Source organism: Trichogramma pretiosum, unplaced genomic scaffold (assembly GCF_000599845.2).
Source record: "Trichogramma pretiosum strain Unisexual culture from Peru unplaced genomic scaffold, Tpre_2.0 scaffold3, whole genome shotgun sequence".
In the NCBI taxonomy this organism is placed as follows: Eukaryota; Metazoa; Arthropoda; class Insecta; order Hymenoptera; family Trichogrammatidae; genus Trichogramma; species Trichogramma pretiosum.
This window is the reverse complement of record NW_019641698.1, coordinates 3794638-3819924: the sequence shown is the minus strand read 5'-3', so window position 1 is coordinate 3819924 and position 25287 is coordinate 3794638. Positions and strand designations below refer to the sequence as shown.

The window sequence follows — 25287 nt, the reverse complement described above, 5'->3', positions numbered from 1 at the left end:
GATTCTTTCATACGATTAATTTTTCAACATTCCTTGCAATTTTTTTCGCTATGGGTTCACTTTAAACTTCTATTTAAAAACAGCTCTTATTGATTTTTTTATTTAGTTATAATATTTTTATGATTTCTGATTGTACACTGTCCTAAGTTGTGAAGTTGGTTACCGGGTAACGGGGAAATTTTAAAATTCATCATTTCACATTTACCTTTTAAACTTTCATAAATATTTAATTTTTTAGCTTATTTTGTACTTTTCATTTTATTGTGCCAAAAGTAATACTGGAAACAAGAAAACTTCAGAGCACGTGTTATTTATAATCAACTAAGGCAAATCCACGATCTTTCGGTTTCCCTAGGTTTTGGCCAGTGTTGCAAGTAGTTAATTAATTATTCAATTGAACTTTATAGTTAACTGATAACTAATAATTCAGTTAATAGTTACTCAATTATTAACTTATAAATCTGTGGTGGAAAGGGCTAACGAGATAACTCCATTTTTTTCAAAATCGAGTTTATGACATGAATTACCTATATGTTATGTCTACTTTAAGGTACAAGTGTCAGAAAAGCTGAAAAGAACACCTATCGTTAAATATAACACCGTGCCTAACGAGATAAGTCCATTTCGCTACAAACGATACCCGGACAAACGAGATAAGTCCACCTTTGCGAGCTCCAAAATGTGATAAAGAGTCTAGATTGATTTGAAAATGGAATAAAATGATATTCCAACATACAAATGGCTCTCACACTCTTCGAATGTTGTGAATTTCACAGTACGGTTGGTAAATTTTATACGCAAGGGGTCATTTTCACGATTTTCAGTTTGGCCTTTTTCCGTTGCAAGATTTGAGATCTGACACCAGTATAACGTTAAGTGAGCTATTTTATCAATGTAAAATCATTAAATGAGGTTTTGATCACAAACTAAGCGAAATTATCGATATTGAAAAAAGTGTGACCGCCAAAAGTGGACTTATCTGCTAAGTGGGGAAAGGACTAACGAGATAAGTCCATATTTTTTGCTCCGTATCATCACTATGATGCGTCTTTCATTTTCACAAGTACATATTTCAAAAGATATCTCATAATAGGTAAAAATATCATAGGTACAGATCATTAGTCGTCCGCGTCTAGCTAGGCCCTTGTGCGTGTTTTTCTCGAAAACACGAAAAATGGAGTTATCTCGTTAGGCCTTTCCACCACAGAAATGATTGAATTAGTTACTATTTACCACATAAATAACAGGTAATTTGTTGATTCACTAATAAGTTACTATCGATAAATNCCGTAGTAACCCAAGTAACCCAAGTAACCCTAGTAACCCAACTAACCCAACTAATCGAGGGAAGCATTTTTGCGAGTAACCCAAAGAAACCCAAGTAACCCAACTAATCGAGGGAAGCATTTTTGCGAGTAACCCAAGTAACCCAAGTAACCCCAAGTAACCCAAGTAACCCAAGTAACTCAAGTAACCTAAGTAACCCAAGTAACCCAAGTAACTCAAGTAACCCAAGTAACCCAACTAATCGAGGAAAGCATTTTTGCGAGTAACCCAAGTAACCCAAGTTACCTAATTAATCAAGGGTAGCCTTTTTTGCGAGAAAACCTAAGTAACCCAAGTAACCCTAGTAACCCTACTGATCGAAGGAAGCCTTTTTTGGGAGTAACCCAAGTAACCCAAGTAACCCTAGTAACCCTACTGATCGAAGGAAGCCTTTTTTGCGAGTAACCTAAGTAATTCAAGTAACCCAAGTAACCCTAGTAACCCTACTGATCGAAGGAAGCCTTTTTTGCGAGTAACCCAAGTCACCCAAGTAACCCTACTGGTCGTAGAGCCATGTTCATATTTCGGAATGATGAATATTTGGAATTATCAATATCTGGAATGTTTGAAAATCGGAATATTGTTAAACAGAACATGAAAAATTTGTAAAAACAATTTTGGAATATAAAAATTTCGGAATGAAAAAATTTTGGAAAAATTAAAATAGGGAATACACAAAATTTTTTAGTGGAAAATGTAGACTATGCAATCTTATTTTTTTGCTTTGCAACATTCACATTTTATAAATCATCGGTAATTTCATTGTTTTGAATTACATTCTAACTATCAACCATCAATAAGTATTCAACATTTTTAATTTTAGGAGGATTTACACGAAAAAGTTAGACGAAAAAATATTGATAGATGTCGAGTGCAAAGATCATAAGATTGAACTGAAGTCTTTGTCGCCAACCATCTGCAAAACTGAGTATCAAAGATATCCACTCACTGTGAAAATACAAAACCAAATTCAGAACGAATATTTGAACAATAAACAACTTATAATTTTGATAAAAAAAATTTCGATTACGATAATAAACGTCGATTTCAAGATCAGTCCCTGTTAAAGCTCGATAAATTCCAGAAGATGAAAATATTAAAAAAAACATCTTTAACGAAATTTTCTTATGAGTGCAAAATGTGTAGAAAATCATATAAAGCAAAAGCAAGTTTAAATACGCATATCAAGTAGACACACAAGGGCATCAGACCATATGAATGCGCAATTTGTTATAAATCATTTAGGCTAGAATGTTATCTCAAATCTCACATAAGTACAGTGCATACTTTTAACCAATCCTTTGAATGTGACTTTTGTCACAAATCCTTTAGATGCAAGCATACCCTCACAATACATATGAATACAGTACATACTCATATCAAACCCTTTGAATGTGACATTTGTCACAAATCATTTAGCCTCAAAGGTCATCTTAAAGTTCACATCAATATAGTACATAATCATAGCAAATTCTTTGCGTGTGACATTTGCAATAATTAATCATTTGTAATAAAAAATTACCTTGTAAGGCACATGAATGCAGTTCATTATCATATTAAACCATTAGAGTGTGACATTTGTCACAAATCATTTACACGCAAGGATACCTTCAAAACACATATGAATACAGTACATACTCATATCAAACCCTTCGAATGTGAAATTTGCTACAAATCATTTGGACGTAAAAGTACTCTCAATACTCATATAAGATTAGTACATGATCAGAGCAAACCTTTTGAATGTGACGTTGGTCATAAATCATTTAGCTACAAGTATAAACTTAAAACCCACATAAATACAGTACATGATCGCATCAAAATTTTCGAATGTAAGATTTGTCACAAATTATTTCATACAAAAATTACCTCCTTAATTCGTTTTTCTGTTTCTAGCTGTTGAATTGATTTTCCAACATTATCTGTGTAAGCTTGCATCAAATAACTGCTCTCTACTAATATACCAGTAGACATTTTTTGCCTCGAACCAAAAATACGAATATTTAATCGGACCACACGAGACATAAAAATTAACAAAAGTCGATTTTGCATTCGTCACAGAGCATTCTCTGTGAAAAAGCAAAAATTCCATGGAGATACATTTCAACAATATGAACAAGCTTGAATTTTTGCAGATTTTTTGGACCCTCACAGCTTTCCGCAAATGGACTACGATCTTTTCACAAATGGAACCAACATCAATAGCAATTTCAATGCGATAGGCTTATACAAATAACGATGAAGAGCGGAGAGGAAGTTTTGGCTCGTATCTCGCAGGATATCAAATGGTAAGAATAAGCGGTCGAATCCTTTCCCGCATGCGTTAGAATATATCCGGGCAAGTGGTCGCCGTAAATACGTACAGGCAGGTCCAGTAACGAAGTAAAAAATAGCGTCTGGATCAACGCCAGCGCTCGAGCAAAGGCTGCATTTTGCTTTCTTTATACATATTAAGCGATGTGCGTGCGGAGTAGCGAAAACCGCTCGAGGGCCTTTTTGAGGACCAACGAGAGAGCAGCTGTTGTTGTGCCGGGGCCGGGGGCTCGAGGGCTGGTAATTGGCCAGATTGTTTCGTGCACTGCGGGCAACTTGAACGCAGCGGACGCGTCCCTTTACAGAAGCTCGCAGCTATATAGAGTTCCGTGAGTCAGTCGTCCCCAGACTGCAGAAAATAAATCGCGATGCGATCTTCGGTATTATCGCGAGGCTGACGGCTGCGGCGTCTCGATGCGCACGTGGTGTCTGACTCGCTCGAGAGCTCGCTGCAGACAGTACATTGCAGCTACATTATTTCCTGATACGTAAGTAGTGGTATATGGACAGCAGGCATGTGCGGAGGGATCGCCTCGCTGCAACGGACCAGAGGGCCGCAGAGCAGGACGAAGGCGAGCAACGCACTGTGGGCTAGGCTAATGCTAAACGCGCGGCTGCTGCTGCTGCTGCTGCTGCTACCTACTCTCCCCCAGTGGCGCGCGTCGTTTCCCCTTTTCTCTCTCCTATATCTCGGGCTCGCTCCGCTACCGCGTTTACCACCACCACCGGCGCCGTTCCCAACTTTGAACGACGCGCCGCTGCTGCTACACGCTCCGAATGCTGCCGCTGGCACACACGAGGAGTTTCGGGCAGTAGCGATAGCGCAAGCCCCGGGGACGCTTCTATGCAACGCGCGCTCCGATTCTCTTTCTCTGCGCACACTTCGTCTGTGTATCGTCGTTATCCGTGTGTGTGAATACGCTTTTCCGAGCGTCGTCCTTTCGACGTGAACCGTCGAAAATATTCGGACAGCGTCGTGCCAGACATTACGTACGTTGAGGAGGAAGGAAAAAATAGCAGCAGCAGCGTCGTCGGCTCAGTGCGGGCTTCGGAGCCGGCTCGAGGATATTCGCACACGCGCAACTGCTGCAAAGGCTTGAATTTCGGATCTCGTCTCCCGTGCGCGTGCACACACGATACGCCTATATAGGTATACTACAGAGGCAAGCACGGGCCAGCTGCTCCTTTGCCGCGAACCGGCGAACTGCAAGTGTATGTGTATATTATAGATATTGCCGCAGCGCCCGAATGATAGGTGAGTCTCGCTTTTCATCGGCTCGACTTTGTTCTTTTCCTTTTCTTCTCTTTCTCGCCGAAAATATATTCATCGGCCGAGAGTAGATTAAGCGAGGTAAACAATTGCGAAAACAGGAGCATTGTACTCTATATATAACGCGTGCGAGTGGCGACACTGCGTGTGCTCTATGGAGCGTCGTCGATGTGTGTAAGGTAGGCTCTGTCCGAGTCGCGCGTAAACACATCGAGACAAAAGTGGTCTGCTAGTGTCCAGTAACGAAGTGCGGCGCACTCCCGAGCTCTTTTCTGTCTGACCCTTTTGTCCCTTGTGCCGCAGGCTGTAGCTTATACTGCATTGTACATAATGCGTATGTGGGCGCAGGCGGTGTTTCTTTTTTCTTTTTTTTTATTTGAGCGAAATGCTCGCGGCGACGATCTTTTACACGGCTCTCACATAGGCCCTCGTTCGAAAAGCATATAGGCGCCTCGTAAAATTAAGAATTATTACGCCCAACTGAGATATTGATAGTTCCGAAAACTCAATTTTAATGCTGCACAAACATTTACACGAGCATTCTAATAATTTGAATATAATTTGTGGTTTTTTGACCGCTGCTCAAACTGCTTTCTCAGTATCGATTCTCGTATAGATATGATAAAGGCTCGCGTATTTCAATGCATCTCTGAGCAATTAGAATTAATCCTACTTACATCTACTCGATTGTATAGGATCATTTTCTCTTCTTTGATTCGGTTTACTTATCGTGAACTTGTCGCTCCCTTTTTTTTATTAATTCGATTCGATTCGTAGCCTAGTAGCGTGATGATCTCTTGCCTCGGCTAATAATCGCTTGCATCGGTCACGTAAACGCTGTATACTCTCGGATAATACACAAGTCGATGATTCAGCTTCGTGCGCGACGGCGATGATGATGACGATATATACGGTAGCGTATTCCTTTGATGTTTATACAGACGGATAATTGGAGCAGTGCCGATGACAGACTCTCTCTCTCTCTCTCTCTCTCTCTCTCTCTTGTTTGACAACAACCGGGCCGCTTGTCAAAAGGCTCGTCGTAACTGCAGAGAAGCTCGATGGTAATATTCAGCAGTTTGATACGTAAATTTACGTTTGTCTACCTCCGCTTCTACGTAGCAGTCAATCGACTCTTTTGTTACTTATTTTTTGTCAACTACATAATTATATATCGTACACGTTATTAGACTCGGGCGATCGCGTTCGCAGCTATAAATATTTACATTCGATTCTGTATATTATAGTTGGCCAACGCTGCAAAACGATGACACCTGTTTTCTTCGTCGTGTACACGTGTTTCGCGGAACTTGTCGGTGTCGAACGGGTTCTCTCGTGTGTGCGTGCGCGTGTTATATATCTGTGTTTGCTTGAATGAACTGCAGGAAGCAGGCCTATACTACCACGCGCGCAGAGAACTAGCAATCTTGCACTTTCCATCGTATATAACAACTTGTAAGAGAGACCGATTCGGCTGATCATGCTCGTTTCAATTGCTCGCCTTTATGCTGCTGCTGCTGTACTCGGCACGGGTGGCCGCGCCGCCATCCGTCGAGTCCTTATTATGATAAATAAAGGAAGTTATTCATTTTGCCGAGAGTGGCAAATTGTGAAACATTAGCCGCGCAAATAGCCATCGAAATTGTTCCAAGTGGATGTTGATTATTTATTATCGCTGCGTGAATTTCTAAAAAATAAAAATTGATTTTTAAGTGTCGAATCAATCTTTTGCGATAAAGCGGTAAATTACATAGAGATTTTTTATTTTTTTATTTTTTTATTTTTGAAAATTATATATTGGAATATAATTTAACAACTGATTTATCAATTTACTTGTTATGATCTATGATAAATTTAAATATTTTTATTATCGTCAAACCGCAAAACGATTAGATATAACGAGTGACTAAGCCGATTTAATACAACGAAAAAAATGTCATCTACAATGCACGTGCTAGCAGATTCGATTCCAATCAATATCTTTTTTTTTTAATTATCGTCATCGCAAATCTTCTCGATCTCGAACCCCCTAGCGTATGGAAATATACGTATTTGCCGAGTGTGTAACACAAGTTACTAATTAAAAGAAACTGCGGTTCGCGTTGGCGTACACTCGCACGTTATATATCTCGCGTATGCTGGGGTACACAGCTCTGGGTAAGGAGAACAGAGGGTGAATCGACTTTCCCCCTTTGGCAAAGAACACAGCAGCTCACTCTGCGTTTTATATGTGTGTATGCGTGTGTGTGTGTGTGTGTAACAGAAAGAAACAGAGCGCGAGAAGGAAGAGCAACGTCGCGCAGAGCTTTATATATATATGTGTACGGCGTAAGGGTTTCGAGCGATGCTGCAAGACAAAAGGGAAAACTACGTCGACAAGAACGTCGAAGCTACGCTGCAGAAGCGCCACTCCCAATACTCGAACTTCAGAAACGTATATTTGCAGTTTCTCTTGTATTTGAACAATCATCGTTAGTAAGGATTCGTAATTATCACAACGAACGACAGAAATCAAAGAAATTCATGTTGACAATGTTTTTTTAACGAACGTTTATCGGTAAAAATGAAAAAATCGAGTAATTTTCCAATACGAGCAATCGGTGCTCGTTTAATAACAATTATTAAATTATCGATACTTGTTAATTGTACACTCGACGCGTGTATGCGTATAAGTATCAATCGAGCGATTCCCTCATTACCCGCAAGCTCTACAGTTAAACATCCGGTTTTTTATGACTCAAGCGAGAATGGTTGAAAAAACAAAAAAAAATACTCAAAATTTGCGGAATTGCCGCACAGTAATTCGTTTGTTTCGAAAGTCTCCGCAGTGTTATTAACACAACAAATCATCTGATTTTGGACGAATATATTACGAGAACTGCGGTCGGATGCGTCTCTTTTTTTCTGTTTCTCTTTCTCTGCTGCTACGTTTGCATTCGACTCCTTTCTATGTGTGTGCAAGGCAGCCCATGGATGTGCGAGGGAATAGCGCGCTTTCACTCGGCTGCGCGCGCGCGAGTGTGCATGTGCATGGCTCCGCACGCATACTAATTGTCTTCAAATAATATACATTATACACCCTTTGCTGCTCTGCGTCGTGCTCTCTATCTCCCTCTCTTTGTGCGCACATACTGCAAAATTATGATACATTATAAACTAGAACTACTACAACTGCTATCTACTACTATTACCACCGATGCTGCTGCTCTCTCCGAACGTGAGACTCGCGAGTCGGCAACGAGGTCGTCGTTCATTAAGATCTCAGTCGCTCTCGATGATGTTGACAATGATGACGACGATAAGATGTGTCAACAGCCATGTAATTTCGCTCGTCAATACAAAGCTCGTAACAGCGTAGCTGTATCGAGCGCGCGACTTGCAAAAGTATTTCATCTATGTAAGCTTTTCGCATCCTGATGATTAATTGCAGTCGTTTCTTGCGAACGAGGTATTAACGATCCAATCTTTTTTCTTGCGAGCATTTCGTCTGTTTACCCAGCAGAATATTTTCTTGCTCCGTTTCTCTTGTTCATATATATTTTCAGCGCACACAAAAAAATTCGCTTATATCTCCCAATTCAATCGTAACATTCATCACAAATTTCATTACCATAGAGGTATTTAGCTCTCGAGCTATTTTCTACCAAGATCGGAAAAATAATAGAAATCTATGGGTTGAGCTGCGAGGCGAGCTTTGCGCGCAGGAAATCACAGCTCCGCTCCGAGCTTAATATTATTTGCGATATATTACACGCTGCTCTATCCCGCATTATAATATATCGACGCGCGCGCACACGTGTGTCGGTTTCATTTAATTAAATTACGACGATGGCGTTAAATTCGAAGAAAAGTCTGACCTGATTAGGCTCTCGGTCGGCAAATGGTACGTACTGTACGCAGCCGGCCTAACGCGATTAACGCGCGCTCCGTTTATACCGTGTTGTCGACCCGTGTTTAGCTCGAGAGCCACCTCCGCAGCGCAGCGACTCGACGACTTCCAGCGGTGCAGCGCGCGAGAGAGCTAAAAGCTATAACTTGTATACCTCGTAGATAGTATGTGTAATGGCACGAGCTGCTGCAGCTCGACTGTGTTATATATGACAAGCACAGTGCAACGCACGAGTCTGCGTCGTCAAATTGGATTGGACCGCTTTCAGGGGGCGATTATAACGTATTTATTGACTTATTCTTGTGTGCCTCGATATGTGTCACGCGCGCACGTACTCATATTTACGTATATAGAAACTCGAGCGACTAAAGATGTCCTAATGTACTTTCTTACGAGCTGCGTGCACTGCTAGACCATACGTAGTTCACTAGCCGCGTTGACGGAATTTCTATGGCGTCGGGCAACGGCCTCGGGCTGCACTGCTGCAGTATATACAGCTGCGCCGCTGCACTTTGGCCCCGCGTCGTTGCTCCGTAATATTCGCGATATGATATTTTTCTCCAACTCGTTCGTCGTACTAGTTTTTAAGCTGAAAATGTCGCCCGAGAGATCATCTCTCGGTGCGCGCGGCTATAATTTCACGCTCGAAATCTTTGCCCGAAATCGCAAGCGCATGACAGCAAATTATAATGCCGAAAATTCCGCAGCCGGCACACCAGAAGTAGTATAAGCCTCGTGCAAAGCGACTGCGTAAACGCGCGCGCGAGCGGTGAAAGCAAAAAAAAAAAACACAAGCGCGTGCGCGAACAGCTTTAATTAGTTTCATCGCTTTATAACTGTAAACGCGAAATTCATAATGGTTGCTACGCAGCAGCAGCAGCAACAGCTTATAGCACTCGGATCGTGGCACAAAAAATTCTAACTAATAAAGATAACAATCGGGTCTCTGCGCGGAAATACTCTGCTCTCCGTGCGAATACAGACGTACGTTACAGTATAAACATTCCTAAAGTGCGTTCCGCAGGCTTGTAATACGGGCGCGTGTGCGCCAATTGCGCGAGTGTTTGCGCGCGGAAAAACTAAAAATCCGGGCTCGCGAGCAATGGCAGCAGCTCGATTCGATCGTTAAGTAGGTCGATCCGTCGTTCGTTCTGTTTATACCTATGTATACGGGTCCCCCCTTGGTCGTTGTTATCAATTTAAAAACAATGCTCGACAGCAACTATAATTGAAAGTGTATAATGAAAAGAACTTTGCATGCACACTCGTAGGCTCGGTAATGTGCGTAAATAAGGAGCAATAAATATACGTGTACAGGCGCGCAAGCGCGTATTCAAGTAGGTAGAATTGGATGATGGTCGCCCGGATGGTCGCGTACTCGGCTCTCCGGGGCAGATTAAATAAATAGCGCGCGACTCGCTCCTTCACTTTTGCTTTCTTTCCTTCCTTCGTTCAGCCAAGCTCATCCGGGCTCGACTCGATCTGCGGTTTTTCGACGTTACGCGGCGAGACTAGAGGCTTCCTACCCTTTGCCGCAATTTTGTGAGCTTAAATGCGTGCAGATATTGAAAAATGTATCGTAACGCGCGCCCGGCAGTACGCTAGAACGCACGCCGCAGAACGTTGCGCAGAAGCTTTGAGATTGGTTCATTTAACTGCATCGAGTAATCGCGGCAAAGCGCTCGAAGCGTGAAAAGCCTGTCAAGTCCTGGATTGGTTTATTCAAGGACGAGCATCGTGCACATATAGATATATCAAATTTCACCCTGACCTTCGGTCAATCGGCTGCTCCCGAGAAACTCGCAGCTTCGATGCAGCGGCGAAGGACGGCCGCTAGCCATGTGCCACCCACGAGTCGCGGCGGAATAGGTCAACGTTCGCTCGCGACTACTCGTGACACGTTCGAGTTTGTTTTCTAAAGCTAGACGGATGGTCGAGGCTCGACTCGTATAATGTATACACAGAGAGTAAAACACGCACGTATTTGCGCGCGACGTACACGCATCGTCGTATTATAGCTACATACGAAATGGTGTCATTGACTCGATCGGCGTGACCGACTCTATTAGCGTTGCGTACATACGTGACCGCACTGATCGCGTGTGTGATTAATTAGAGCAGTTTTACGGACTACAAGTACAAGTATACGCATAAAGAGCCAGAAGTCAGCGAGCAGTCCAAGTTTGACTCGGCTGTACTACGTAAACCGCAGTACGCTAGACCGAGCTCGCGACTGCGTATCAGCACAAAATCGTCAGCTGATAAATCGCTCGATATCGTGCACACTATACGTACTATCGCGACCATCCCTGCACGCGCATAGTACTTAATTAGCCGTGAGGTTGAACTGCAGCAAAGTTATGGAGCAGGCATTAAGCTGTGTAGTGTGCTGCCAGGCCTCTCAGTGGCTCGTGCTCGCGTCGCCGCCACCGCGACGTTGTGCCTGAAACACGCGTTGTGTAACATTATCACGAGATGCGTGAGAGAATGCATGTGCGCCCGCTCGCGGCTACCTATGGTACATGTGCTGCACACGCATCCACGCTACACTACTGGCAGTAAACACGTCGTCGCGCAACGCACCGCAGCCGCGCGATATACACACTACGTATGCATGTATATATGCAGCATATTGTACTCGCGCATAAGTGTGCATTCGAAGGCGTACTATACGTATATACGCGGAGCTGCGGCTGCTTCCTACCGTTACGGGGAAAAAAAATCGTGCGAAAATTTGCTCGCGCGCATCAGGAGAGAGATACGTGTGCGCGCGAGAGCTGCGCCTTCTTCCTTCCTCGCGCGCATACGCCACTTACAAATTACATTAAGTCCTCTCTTTATACGTTCACGACACCACCGACACACTGCTATTGCTGCGCGTTAACGACTTGATTTCGTGCCGAATTGATCAACTCGATTACTAATTTACTTAATGCGCGCAGCTCCTTCGTTTAGCTAATTCTCTTTGGGCCTCGATTAAATTTCAATGATGCTCTCGTATACAGCTGACGCCCTTCATAGCATGGAACATCGGACTCGAGAGCGTGAATAATTCAGTAAGCTCGTTCGAGTCGGTGTGCTTCTTCACCTTTTATAAGCGAGAAGAAATATTTGCGAATCTCTGCCCAATGTGCAAAACAAACAAAAGTAAAGCGATTTAATCCATTATGTACATAGTGAAAACAGATCGTTTCCATTTCGATTACAAGTGTTTGTACAACGATCATGTATAATACGATCGGTTTCACTTGTTTATAGACCGACAGGTTTTTTTTTCTTGTACGTCCCAATGAGTGATCGATTGACATGACGATGTTTCCATTCTTTTTTTTTTTTTGTACGTAGACAAACCGCACACTATTACTTTTATAAAATAAATATTGATTCGCGATTTTTTACACTATAGATTGGCCCGCTCCGATCTTAAGTGTCTGCTTTCTTCGATTAATATCTATTACACTCGGTATCGTGGCATCTTTCGCGCGCTACCTGACGCGACTGCGATCTCTGTATCCATATAGGATACAAGTTGCACGTCGTAAACACGTACACAAACGAATCCATCATTCGGTACACGACGCGCCGCGAGAAACTGTTAGTCCGCATTTTAGCGATCTCACACTATAGGAATGAAAACGAAGCTTTTCTCCGCGTGCGGCGCTGAAAAGTATTCGCAGCTACATCGCGAGTGCGTTTCTTCCTTATATTCTATTCATTCTATTTGCGAGCCTAATGTTTCAGGTTAAATCTTACTGCCTCTGTGCTTTTGCTCTCATTACGTACGCACCTAGAGTGCATAAAGGCAGTTATATAGCGATGAGCGCGAGTGATCCTACATACATACATATAACGCGTGTAGCTCTCCGCGCGTAGTCACGCTCCAAAACTGTCTTATTACATCAATCTTGTTACCACTGCGTACGTATTTGAGAGCTGCAGCAGCAGCGAAGGATAGGAGCGTGACTACTGTACGTGCGCGCACACATAAAAGTACGTGTGTGCACTGCACTAGGCGCAGAGTGTACATATATATGCGTTCCTCATTGCTGCTGCTGCAGCGTAGTGCACAGGCAGAGCTGCGAGCTCTCTCGATTGTGCGCCGATGAGCAGTTTCTCTTTAGAAATCGACGAGCGACCCGCGCGCGAATTTTGCCCATGATTAATAGCGACTCCTGACTGGCAATTCCTGTTCGATTCCGCAACGATATCTCTCGCGCCCGAGTCGTTCGGTTAACTCATTTTATTTACCCGAGATTCGATCGCGTCTATATAGCGCTATCACATCGCTGCATATACTTAGACTCGCATCTTCGCGTGAATTGGCCGATATCCCAAACGCGAGAAACCGATCCTCCAGTCGTTTACTCCTACGTTCGCGGAATACGTACAGGTATACAGTGTACGTATAAGCGATTTAGTGATTTCTAGGTGTGCATAAATTTGTCGATTTTCCACGGCTAAATTGTAACTTTGTGGCTGGATGATTGCACGCTCTGATTCAACTTTTCTTAATTACGTCGTTTTTCTTTTGGTTTGCGCTGCTCCTCATATCGACTGCCGATGCTCACCTAGCGTGATTTTGTAAAATCACTTTCTCTGCGATGTATTTACTGTATAGTGTGCGATCGCGCGGTATCGTCTTCATTTGACATTACTCTTACTATTTCGATTTTCTAGAACTCACATAGTTTTTTGTCTCGATTTAGATTCTGGAAGGAAGTCTTTATGAATATTTTTTCTCATTGAAATTTTCGAGAAAAAACTCGATTCGTCTGGATCACATCTTTGAGAGCCGTATTGAAAATACATTTTTATTGGTTTCTTCAAAGTGCCAAGAGTGGCTAAACAGCACTCGGCATTAATGACACGAGCCGTCTTCATGGTGTGCGAAGCTGTCTATATACGACTAGAGTTTAATGACAGCTTACGATAATAGCCATAAGCATCGATAATCTCGTGTTTTTTTAATTTTTCTCCTTCACAGATAGTATTTTTCGATGTACCGTATCATCGCTCGATTGACTCATAATTACACACGGATCAGATTGTAATGTACGTTGCACTCGAACGTGTTTTTACTTTTTTAGTGACACTCGAGGATTAGTACCGATTATTTATTTTCACAAACAAAATAAAAATGAATCGAGATAAAGGATATAACGTAAGACGAAGCGACGATTCGATGGTCGATAGATCGTTGTCACGGGACGCGTTGGCGGCCGAGTACGAAACGCGCTGCAATCTCCTCTCTAAAGAGAAAGAAAGAAACAACACGAAAATCGCTGCTGTATGCACACATATCGTACATCTTACGTACACATAGCGTCTTCGAACTAACGACAACTGACGCAAGGGTTCAATGCGCTCGCGAGCCTGCGGCGCCCACCTATTTGCTGCGCGTAGCGATCCTCTACTAACATGGATGCATCTATGTGCGAGCTGTGACTCGATAATGTATGCGTGCGTTTGTGTGTGTGTGTGTGTGTTTGCCGCATGGACTCGTGAATGAACCGACTTAATTTATTTAGTCACGAGCCGGCTCGAGCAGGTATATACATGTAGTGGGACTTGTACGCACGCCTCGTTTTTCAACGCGTCGTAATCACACAACACATACACACTTGGCGAGCTCAAGATCGGTGTGCGCACGTCAGGTATTGTTTAGGGCAAACTACGTAGCTTCGCCTGTTCTCGCGTGCAATAACACACGTCTTTTTCGCGCCCAAACTTTATGTAATCGAATCGAAAGTTGTTGCAGCGCGCCACACGGCCAGCTCCGACTTGCCGCCCGCGATGTATTGTGTATTCCTAGCATAGTGCCATGCCGATACGCGAGTTCGCTCCTATCGCGCTCTGCAACGAGTACAGCGCTAGTTCCATAATTACCGTATACAACAACAATGCGAGGCGCAATATACCGCCTGCATGTATGAATTCGATCGAGCTGTCGCGCGACTATTGTCCATCGGTCTTTGATTGCGTCTCCTTGTTCCTCGGCAATATACGCGCGAGTGAATATATCGATAAAATGTCGATCGGACTCAATTGGAGCTAGTTATTTGATGTTCGCAAACGCGCTGTGTAGTACGCGAGTGTTTACAATATAGGCCGTACCAATGCGCGAAAATAATAACGCGAACACATGTAGATGCAAAATATAGGTCTTGTTTTGTATTAGTACCGTGTAAAGTACTACCTCCTCGGCGAGGAGTTGACTTTGCGAAAGTCGATCGTAATTCACACCCGGAGTATAATACACGTACGTATACAGCTTGTAATCCGCAAATCGAAATTAGTCGGCTTTGGACTTAGATGGGCATTTCTCTTTAGAAAGTAAATTTGAATACGTTTTTTTACGCGTACGCGACTTTTTGTAACACAACGATTTGTTGTTGCTTCTTTAAAACGATGAGTAAATCTGATTAACGAGCTTATCAGCGCTGAATCTTTGTAATAAATCACCTCGGGACTGGTTTCAAAAATTTTTTGATTCTTATTTTTCATAATACCAAGCGGTTCGAGTGATTCTTTTTGATACGTAAACCAGATCGCTCAAAAAAGACAACTTTTTCATAGAGGCACAAGATTAATCGATGAGTGCATTTTATCGAAGACATACCGATTACCATTTACTGAATCGCAAGGACTTTAGCCTTTGCGTAATGGTTAATTGATATACAAACAGAATGCTTATGTAGATGTTCGTTATGTTAACCGATGTTCGCGCACAATCAAATCTTCATCGCGCGGTAAATGCAGAAAGGCGCTGCACAAATGATACGATACGAAATGAAAGTCTTACAACATCGGCGTAATAAATTAGATGCGTTTTACAAGTAAACCACAATAAATAATGATAAATATAAAATATTCATGAATTTCCGTTATAACGTTCACCTTTTCTAAGCAACTATGCCTAACTTGTTTATTACATTATCTGGGCGGCTAGGAAAAACAGTTTTCACAATTCGCAATATCGAAAATTATAAACTGCCAAGTACGCAGATATTATACGTGCTCGCATGAGATGAAATTATAATCATTCGAGCTCACACGAATGTTGAAAAATTCAAGTTTTCCATAAAGGTGTGTGCGGGCTTGGGTGGAAAGTTGGCAGTTGCACGCGTCGAATTTTCAGTTCATATATAATACATATAGGCGCGATCATCATGCCACCACGGGGCCCAGCACCGGGTTAAAAATCATCGCTCGGAATTTCTCGAGCGTGAGCGTATTATATATGTTGTATGGCATACTGGGAATGCGGAGAGAAAACTGACACGCCAACGCGCGAAGCTAAACAACATTTCTTCCGTTTGTCTCTCTATCTTTATCTTCTTCTTCTTCTTCTGTTTTTCGTTTTCCCCTCCTCGTGGCTGCTGCTCCTCGCGCGTGTGATATGCTGCAATCCTGTTGCACGCGACACGCCAACATCCGCGCGCGTTGGAGAGTCGCCGATTCAAAGACGCTTTGACGGCGAATCGCTGCCGCGGTTGTGAAAAGACTGCATTTCTTTGCACCCTCTTGCGTCGTTCTTTATCACGCGCGGGCGAGCGCGTCGAACTGCGCGCGCACTGCACATGTGCGATCGCAGTAGCTGCATGAGCACAGCGCGGCTGTACAGTCGAGAGAGAATTCAGTCGAATCAGCTCATGCCGTTCCCCGACACCTTCGTGGGAGTTCCTTCACAGAGTACAACTACGTGCGTTGAGCTCGATTCATAAGCGAATTTCAAAATATAACAATGTGATCAAACGATACAGCTTGTGTGCGGGAAAAAAATGAACTATAAACTTACGGGTGGATTATCGAAGATATACAACTCGGAGCTGCTTACAGGTCCACAAAGCTAAAAAAAAAACTTATCTTAGCGAGAACAAAGAGGAAGTACGAGATGGAGCTTTTGCGATTGCAAAAATGCGACGGTTGTTTACAAGCTACACACATAACTGACTGCTTTTTTTCCTCGCAGCTCGTGCGCGCGCCTACATGACACTCGAGTCAGGCTGGAAAAAGCCGGTGGAAAATCGATTAATCGCTTCACCGAGTCGAAAGTCTATACAGCCATTATTGTCGCGCGCACACGTATGCTTGGCAATATAACATATAGCATATACAGCTCGGTTCTGTACTATTCAGCGTCAACTCTTGCAAAAAAACAAGAGGCTCTTGTGCATCGGCGTGCGAAGCTGGCGCATCTCGCGCAAGTACAGCATCGAGCTTAAATAGCTCGAGAAGCTCGTGCGCCTATATCGCGCTAAAATTTGACTTTTCGAATTTGCAGAGTCTTCGCATCGAGTCTGCGTTGTGTATACCACCACCCACCCACACATACATACAGCGTATGTATAACATCGAACGGAGCACGTGAGCCACTCAAGCGCGAGTTCTTTCTCTGTACGTCGAAGAGCCGCCCTCGACTATACGTGTACTCTTTGCCGATGCGCTTCGCTAGCTCGTTGACCGATCGAGCGTAGGAAAAAAATAATAATAAAGTAAAGCGCGCACAACGTTTTTCATAGCCCAGAGCGCATCTCTCGTACATTACAGCCGCGCATATGTGTGGGTGCGGCCTGCAGCAGTTACGAATCCATGTGTATCCATACACATACGACTATGTGTGCGATGCACTCGAATACAGAGTTTATTAAAGCAAACGATACGTGTAGCCGCTCGACATAACGATACGCAGTCGATGCTTTTATGTGTACGCGAGCCGTCACTCGACTCTCTTCTGCGCATATGTATTCTCGGTGTGTTTATATTATTATATCGCTCGTTTTTCTGCACTACGGGATACATCGGCGCAGCGCACGGACATATTTTCTAGCGAAGATATACCCATATACTCGCGATTGCGGTGACACTAGCTAAGCGTAAAATTGCTCCGCGCCGATGTGTTTATGAAGCATCGCGAGCCTGTCTCGTTGGGCGCATATAGCCGTATTTATACTCGCGACGCTCGCGCGGTTTTCTCGATCTCCTCGCTCCGATGCTTTTTCCCCGTAGATTTGAAGAAGCCCGTGTACGTGTGCGCGCAGTCAAGAGCTAGCCCACTGGAAAGTTCAATTTAATCGATACGTTGCTTTTCTGGGACGATCGCGGAATTTCGCCGCGCGAAACGTGTACTCTACGCGCGACGCCATATTATTCGCCTTGTATACGGCGATCGCGTCTACAAATTTCTTCGTACTATGCATCGTATATACCGTACGTATAGCATAATACGTCCTATCGCTGTTCACATTTGTGCCCTGCAGTATATATGTATACATGATAGTACGAACTCGCATTCAAACGTTTCGCAACTTGTAATTTTCGTGTGGCACTTTTAATAGGCGGTTTCGCGCTCCTATACTTTTTCGCATTTCGAAAAGTCCCTCGCGCTAGCTCTTGTGAGTGCGCCGCCGCCGCCGCAGCAGTTTGCAATTTGTCGCTTCTCTCGTCGCTCGAGTCGACTCGCACGACGAGAGTCTTGCTGCTGCTGCTTGACAAACAACGGAACTAGGTATTTGAGAACGATCGGCGCTATTTTGAAATATTATGCGCGCGTACGCCGCAGTTACAGCTGACGGTTTCGCTACAGAGATATATGTCTGTTTTGTTACAAACGTCACGTATTATATTGGCAGGAGCTCTTGCCAACGAGACTGACGCGCCGCGACCTGTTAAACGCCTGAATTAGCTGCTAATGGCCGTATTAATTATATTTTAGGATAAATAACGAGAAAGTTGAAGTGTGAAAATGTTCAGGTGCTAATATGTATGACATTTAGCGCCTTTTCACGCGAATACATGGTTTATCGTGTCGCGTAGGAAAGGTATACGATGACTTTATTTTATCTTGTAAATCTACGATTTGCGATAGAGCATCAATTTACAGCCTATACTTGTACTCGAAACACCAAAAGTTTGAAGATATATCCAAAAACTACTCGACAGGAGCCTGACAGATGCGACAAATTATCCCTTTTCATTCGACTCCAAAAGAATACAAACAAATTACAAGTACACGCTTTGAAGACTCTCGTGTGTTAACCATAGCGCGTTTGCGGCGCACACTGCGCATCAACATATGTTTACTGCACCGCACTATTTCTCAGCGCGCCAAATTGCACTCACAAATGAAAAGGATCGTGCTCGAGCTGTTTCAGTTGTGTTTTTTTTTCTCTCTCTCTCTCGAATGCGCCTCGCGCACGCGGCAAGAGAAATCGAGAGACGCGCCAACACGACCGTTTGCCCGATTTGGAAGCTCGCGAGTTATTATCTGCGTAGCCGCGCACGTTGAAGCGCGGACGCCGCCGACGAGCATGACGTGCTCCGAACTTTTTGATTGCGACGTATACGCGTCTGCCGATCGCTTCGAAATAATTGCGATTTATAGACATTAATGATACGTCTAATTCAATTCGTGCGCCTTGGTTTTATCTAGATACGTTGTGTACGTAAGTAAAAGTGCACCAATTGCCACTCATTACAGGCAGTAATGGATGGATCGCGACATCGGCGAAAATAAATCACTCAGCGTTTTGCGCCGATTAAGTCCGTATGAAAAAAAGGTATTAAATCCTTTTCCGGGCATTTGTCACTCAATACGGGGGCTACTATGTGCTTTATCACCCATTATAATGTGGACATTCGTGTATAACAAATATGGTGTTGACTTGCTGTTTTTACCGACGGTTATCTCGAAAATGTCTTGGACTTTATTCAAATAACTGCCTTCCCTTGCATCGCAAGCCGGATAAATATTTTTCGTACGTTTCCTTATGCAGTAGTCAAATGACAATCGATTGCAAATTTTGTGCTTCCTGTTTGAACGTATACTTACTTATGTTTCCATCTGTCGCAGACACGTGAGCGAATGTAGCGGATGAAAATGAATTATTTGTTTGTCGTTTTTGTAGCAAAATCGCCCTGGCTTATTTTACATTGATTTATTCTATTCTCGTGCCTGCACAAATGTCAGCTTATTGAAATTCCAGCGAGTGTCGTTTCGGCTTAGTCATTATTATACTATAAGTATACAAATATGTCGTGGCTCTTATTTTTATCGGTAATTTTTATTGATAAAAAAAAGAAAGAATTCTCAGTAATCATTCGACAAAGATCTCAAGTGCAGTTCAATCTAGAAGCTGCTACAGAGATCTTCTTCACGTGCTAATTTGCACGGTTTTTCCTTTTATATAGTTTTTGTTGTTATAAATTTTGACAATTCTTTCCGCGTTGATATGTAACGTTACAAGTCAAATGTATTAGATAATATCAGTAGTATATCGTCACTGTGGAATAAAATATACGTAATAAAATGTTAACTATTTTAAAAAAAATTTAAAAATGCGCACAATAGTCAAGTTTAAAATCTGAATATGACTGTACGCCTGTATGCGACTTGGGCGATAATTCACACCACGTATTCTGAAGTCATACATTTTCCTTTATTCCATTCATGCGAGCTATTCTACACTTTATATAGATCTGTATATTGCAAGATTTATTAGTCTAGTTTGCCTCTTTGAATTTTTTACGGCTTTACCGCAAATTGTACGTATTTCCAACCACAAACGCATTTTTATTTTTTCTGATTCCGTTATGAATTTTTTCTCCCACGAACGGGAATTTTTCGGTGGTGTTTTTATATGGCCTTTTTGACGGCGAGCATATTTATTATGTCACGCAAAAAAAATTATAAAACTCCCTTTCAACTTGCATTGGGTGTTAGAGTCATAACTTCTTATCAATTCAATTTGCACACTCCAGTTCTGTAAATGAACCGAGGGCTCTATACCATAAAGTGACACGAATTCAACTACATTCTAGAATATGAGTTTAGTTGTCCGTTATTTGCCTGTGCAAACATTCTTCATTTAAACTTGTTAATTACTTGACCGTGACATTTGACGAATGTCATAGGTCTGTAAATATGCTAAGCGTACTAACTTCTTTAATATAATTTGACACGGAAGTCGAAGGCATATTATCGTCTCCATATTAGAGCCATGGAAAATTCTTCGATCTTCATTCCCAAATCAAATGATTATCGAATCAAAAAAAAAAAAAAAGATGATCGAACTAATGAATGAAAAGAGTAAGAAAAAGGGAAAAATAAATGAATGCGGAGTACTTTCACAGCTCAGCTAATAAATTGTCGGCTGTCGAAAGAAAGTTGGTCAAAATAGAGGAAATAAAGCTGTCCCGCAGGCCCGCGTGCGCGCAATTTATTTGCATAGTTGCTTTCGAGCGCGAGCAGGCGTATGCGTACATGTGTGTGTGTATACAAGTTGGATAGTTGCGCAGACGTTATATTGCAGCCACATGCAGGTTTTGCACAAACAAACGCGGCGCGCGCAGACAAACACGTGTGTGCATAGAGTACGGCCGAGACGCGCCGCGCTGCAGGCTTTCTCGATCTATTCCATATCGCGCGCGCATTAGCGCCTGAGCTCGCCTCAATATCTCGCGCGCGAACATAAACTCGAATGTAAGCAATGTTTCTCGTGTGCTATGAATTTATATTTACTCAAACGAACGTTTGCATTGCTTTTGTTGCAGGCCAAACTAGCTAGAAGAAGGATTCACTCTTCCGGATGCCTGGTGACTGCAGCCAGCCGAAGATGTCGTACGCGAACCGATTCCCGCCTAACAAAAACACGCGCTACCGCAGCAGCTGGGGCCCGAGCAGCTCGTCGCCGGCCTACCACGAGGTCAAAGTGCCCCAGCCGTCGGACGAGGAGGAAAAGTACGCCGAGATCTACCAAGAGAGTCTGCTGTCGGCGCAGGCTCGCCAGCTAGTGCCCCTCCAGGAGGATCTTGCTGACTGGATCAACAAGATGCTGAGTAAGCGCATTACAAATATATCCTAGTTTTTGTCACTTTCCTCTTCGCGATCTTCGATTCACCGGTTCGCTACTTTCCGCTGAACAGCGGAAAATGACGTCGCGCGTGCGACCCACAACCGAACTCTTGATTGTTTTAATTGATCTATCTGCCGATCGTTTACAGTTTGGCGTAATTTCTGTGTACAGGATGTGTTGTCATAATAATTGTTCGTTTAATTACAAGAAGCAGCTATTTTACTTGGAAATAATTGATTCGATGTTATCTCGTAGTTTTGCAATTTGTATCGACCTATTATTATTTAACGTTTATCGTTAGATTTTACGATACATTACAATTAACGAGTTTCGCGCGCGTGAAAATGTGTCTGCTTTATAACGCGACAATTACTAGAGTTTAACGACGCGGCGCACTCGTGAATATCGACGAAAGTAGAACTCGTATAACGTAAGTTGAAAAAATTATTTCATACGCGACATGATTTTGGTCACTCGGTCGCACGATAAATAACATCGCAATTAATTTGTCGTAATTTACGTTATTGCGGTCATTAGCGCGCGCGTATCGTATCTCGCATTGATAAAAGAAGCAGCAGCAGCAGCAGCATAGGTAAAGTTTCGTGACGCGTTCACCGAGATTCGCAATCGCCTACTCACGATGCCTATATTTCAGCCATGCAGCGTGTGTGTGTGTGTGTGTGCTGCTCGCAGCCTCGAAAGGAGGAAATGGCTGGTTACAGCTCGTCAGCGCAGCGCTTATAATATATGCCGCGTGGATATTCGCGTCGCGTCGCTTGCATTAATTGTGAGAATCCGAGGAGAACTATTTACTTTAGATGCATAATATTAGGCCGCGTTTAGTCGCGTTAGTTGGAAGGAGAAAAAAGAAAAGAAAAAGGAGTGAAAAACAAGACAAGCATACTGGACAGCCTTATCGCTTTGAATTTTTTCTGCTCTCGCTTAAACGGAGTACGAATAATGAACTGGAGCTACAGCTCAAGCGTTGCATAGGCACACGTAGAAGGGCCGAGAGTCCGAACGGTCGAGCGTATAACAACACCACGACTGCGGTGGGCGCGAGTAAAGGCGTAAAAGAGCTGCGCTACGCATTATATGCACTGCCTCGCGTAGCCTGCCAAGTCAATGCGCTAAAGGGTACCGAAGCACACGGACAGAGTAGGGCATTCATACGTGCGCGACGACTTGTTGGTGCTGTTTAGTCTCGTCTATACATCTCGCAGGCAGTTAGTGCCTACATTACGTTATACATTTGCTTCGGTTCTCTCTCTCTCCGGTCCCGCTCGACGATGCAGTTGGCATGGAGCAGTAGCGTGTATGTGTGCAGTAGAAAATATGTAGCGCTCTGCAGTCGAGTGCATAAGAGCGCATCCGCCGCTGTGCAGCTACTGTTTATTTTTCTCGCTTGCTCCCGCACGCGCTTACATTCGTAATGCGGCCTGCAGCGAGCGTAATGCGAAATCGCCTCCCGCGTACATGCATAAGGGCTCGCCTTCGTTCACTCTTCCTCTACTCTTCACTTTCCTGATTAATACCTATTTCACCCGTGTGTGTATGTACGTATATAAGCGCGTGCTTCTGCCTGACTGCCTGCCTGCCTCGTGCGTATATGCTGTATGTATACGATGCTAACGGCATTTTTATGCGTTTTTTATGCTCTCGAGCTCGCGCATCGTTTGCAAAGACCTAGTGGCTATTTGGCGTTTTTCTTTCCCGCTCCTCCTCGTCCCCCCTACGGCCGGCATAAATACGATCGTTCGCTTGCCAAAAAATTTTTTCTTCATCAGTCTCGATGGCCAATTTGCGAGAATGTCGATTCGCGAGGTGTGGAAAGGAAATTATGCGCGCGCGGGCTATCTATAAACGTTCGTGAGCCGATATCCCCAGGTAGGCACATCCTTCCTTTCTCTTCTCTCTCTGATCTCGCTTACATTTTAGCCGCCGCCGCCGCGTGCGAGATGCTTAAACTCGCGCGTACACAGCTATTCGGGTCGTTTCTTTTTATTATTAGCATTTTTGGCTTGCCTCGATACGTATGCACAGGCGTTGTTGTATATTATTCGCTTGCTACGCGCGGCGCTTATCGACGATCACGATAAACTCATCGAGCGAAATTTTTAACAACCCAGCTGAAACGTGCATTTTTCATCTAATGAGTCCCGCATTTACCGCGATTCGTTAATACCCAACTATTAGAATGTGTATGTAGTCTCTCATTCGCAATTACGTATAGCTTTATGCAGATGACTTCTTTCCAAGTTTGCCCACTTTTAATTTTTTTCGATTTATGCCGATGCATAGTTCTACAGTATCGAACTAAAGCTCCCCCACGTTGTATATACGACGTTAAAATTCACAAACACCGACTAAATTCGTTATAAATTCTATGTAAACATTAGTGCTCCCATACGAAAATTTTATTCTCTCGTGATAAAAGAGAGAGAAAGAGAGTGGATAAGTTAATTTGACACAGACGTGGCTCGAGTCCAAGCGCATTACCATCAAGTTCGTTTATAGAAAACCGGATAAAGGATCTGGTTTCGGAATCAAACGGAATCAAACGCACGAAAGCAAATGCTGCTGCTGCTGCGACATGAAAGGGGAGCGCGTAAAAAGTCGCCATTCCGATAATGAAAACGCGCAGTCGGCTGCTCAGCGATCGAGTTGGCGAATGATAGCTAGCAGATCGTTATTATCGAACGGGGGCTGGCATAATAACAGCAAAAACAGATCGAGCCGTGAGAGCTTCGCCGCATACCGCTCTCGATGGCATCATGTTTGCTATGTGTGTGTAATTATGATCGGTGTTAATACATATCTGCCTCAATGTTGCTCTACGCGTGTCGAAAGCCTCCAGATAAATACAATGTGTGGATAAACAATGTATGTTCGCGAACGTAGTCGCGCGGCGCAGGGCGTCGGGGCGGCCTCCGCGTGTGAAATAATACGACGACGACGACGACGAAAACGACGAGGTTGCAACGAGCCGATCAGCACTGCAGAAATGGCGTTGAGCAACGACCACGACCAATTGTTACTAAGTGTGTGTGTGTGTGTGTGTGTGTGTGAGCTGAGCTACGACGAGTGTATGGGTAAATAAGCAATTGTACGAACGATCGAGCGATACGATCGCGAGCAATTAATTATTCAGAGACTCGACACATCATAGCCCCGTACTTTGTGGTCTTTGTCGATCGACGATAAATTTTGGATTATTTTCTCGGCGATGCGTATTTGTAAACGCACCTCCGCACGCGTCGTGCGTTCGTATGCGCGAGTCGATCACGAGCCTCTGAGAACTATCGTCGATGTACAACAATTCGTCTCGCGGCCGATTGCGCTAGTTTCTCGAACGATTACAAAAGTTTTGCAACGGGTGATATATGTGCACACCCAATAGTCGGCGTTGTGTCGAACGATGAGATGCACAGCTCGTTACAATGGTATTCGTCTGTAGCTATATTTTAACGAACAATATACGCGCTGCAAGTATAAATTAAGCACATTCGTGCGCTCGATCTTCCTTTCTTTGGGCCCGCCGCGTTTGTTTGTATACAAACTGCCATTCGGAGCATTGTCGCTTTCAATGACTCGCTGTCTTACACTTGCACGTATCGTAGTATATGTATACGGCA

The 25287-nt window shown here is 43.5% G+C and overlaps 1 protein-coding gene across 1 annotated transcript in view; it reads left to right on the top strand.

The window, feature by feature from the left end:
- Window positions 1-4461: 4461 nt before the first annotated feature.
- LOC106650844 (growth arrest-specific protein 2) overlaps window positions 4462-25287 on the top strand; it is a 35500-nt gene continuing 14674 nt past the window's right edge. The window contains exons 1-2 of the mRNA XM_014369071.2: window positions 4462-4894; window positions 21351-21635. Coding sequence (XP_014224557.1) covers window positions 21386-21635 — 250 coding nt within the window. The 5' untranslated portion in view covers window positions 4462-4894; window positions 21351-21385. The remainder of the gene's footprint in view (window positions 4895-21350; window positions 21636-25287) is intronic.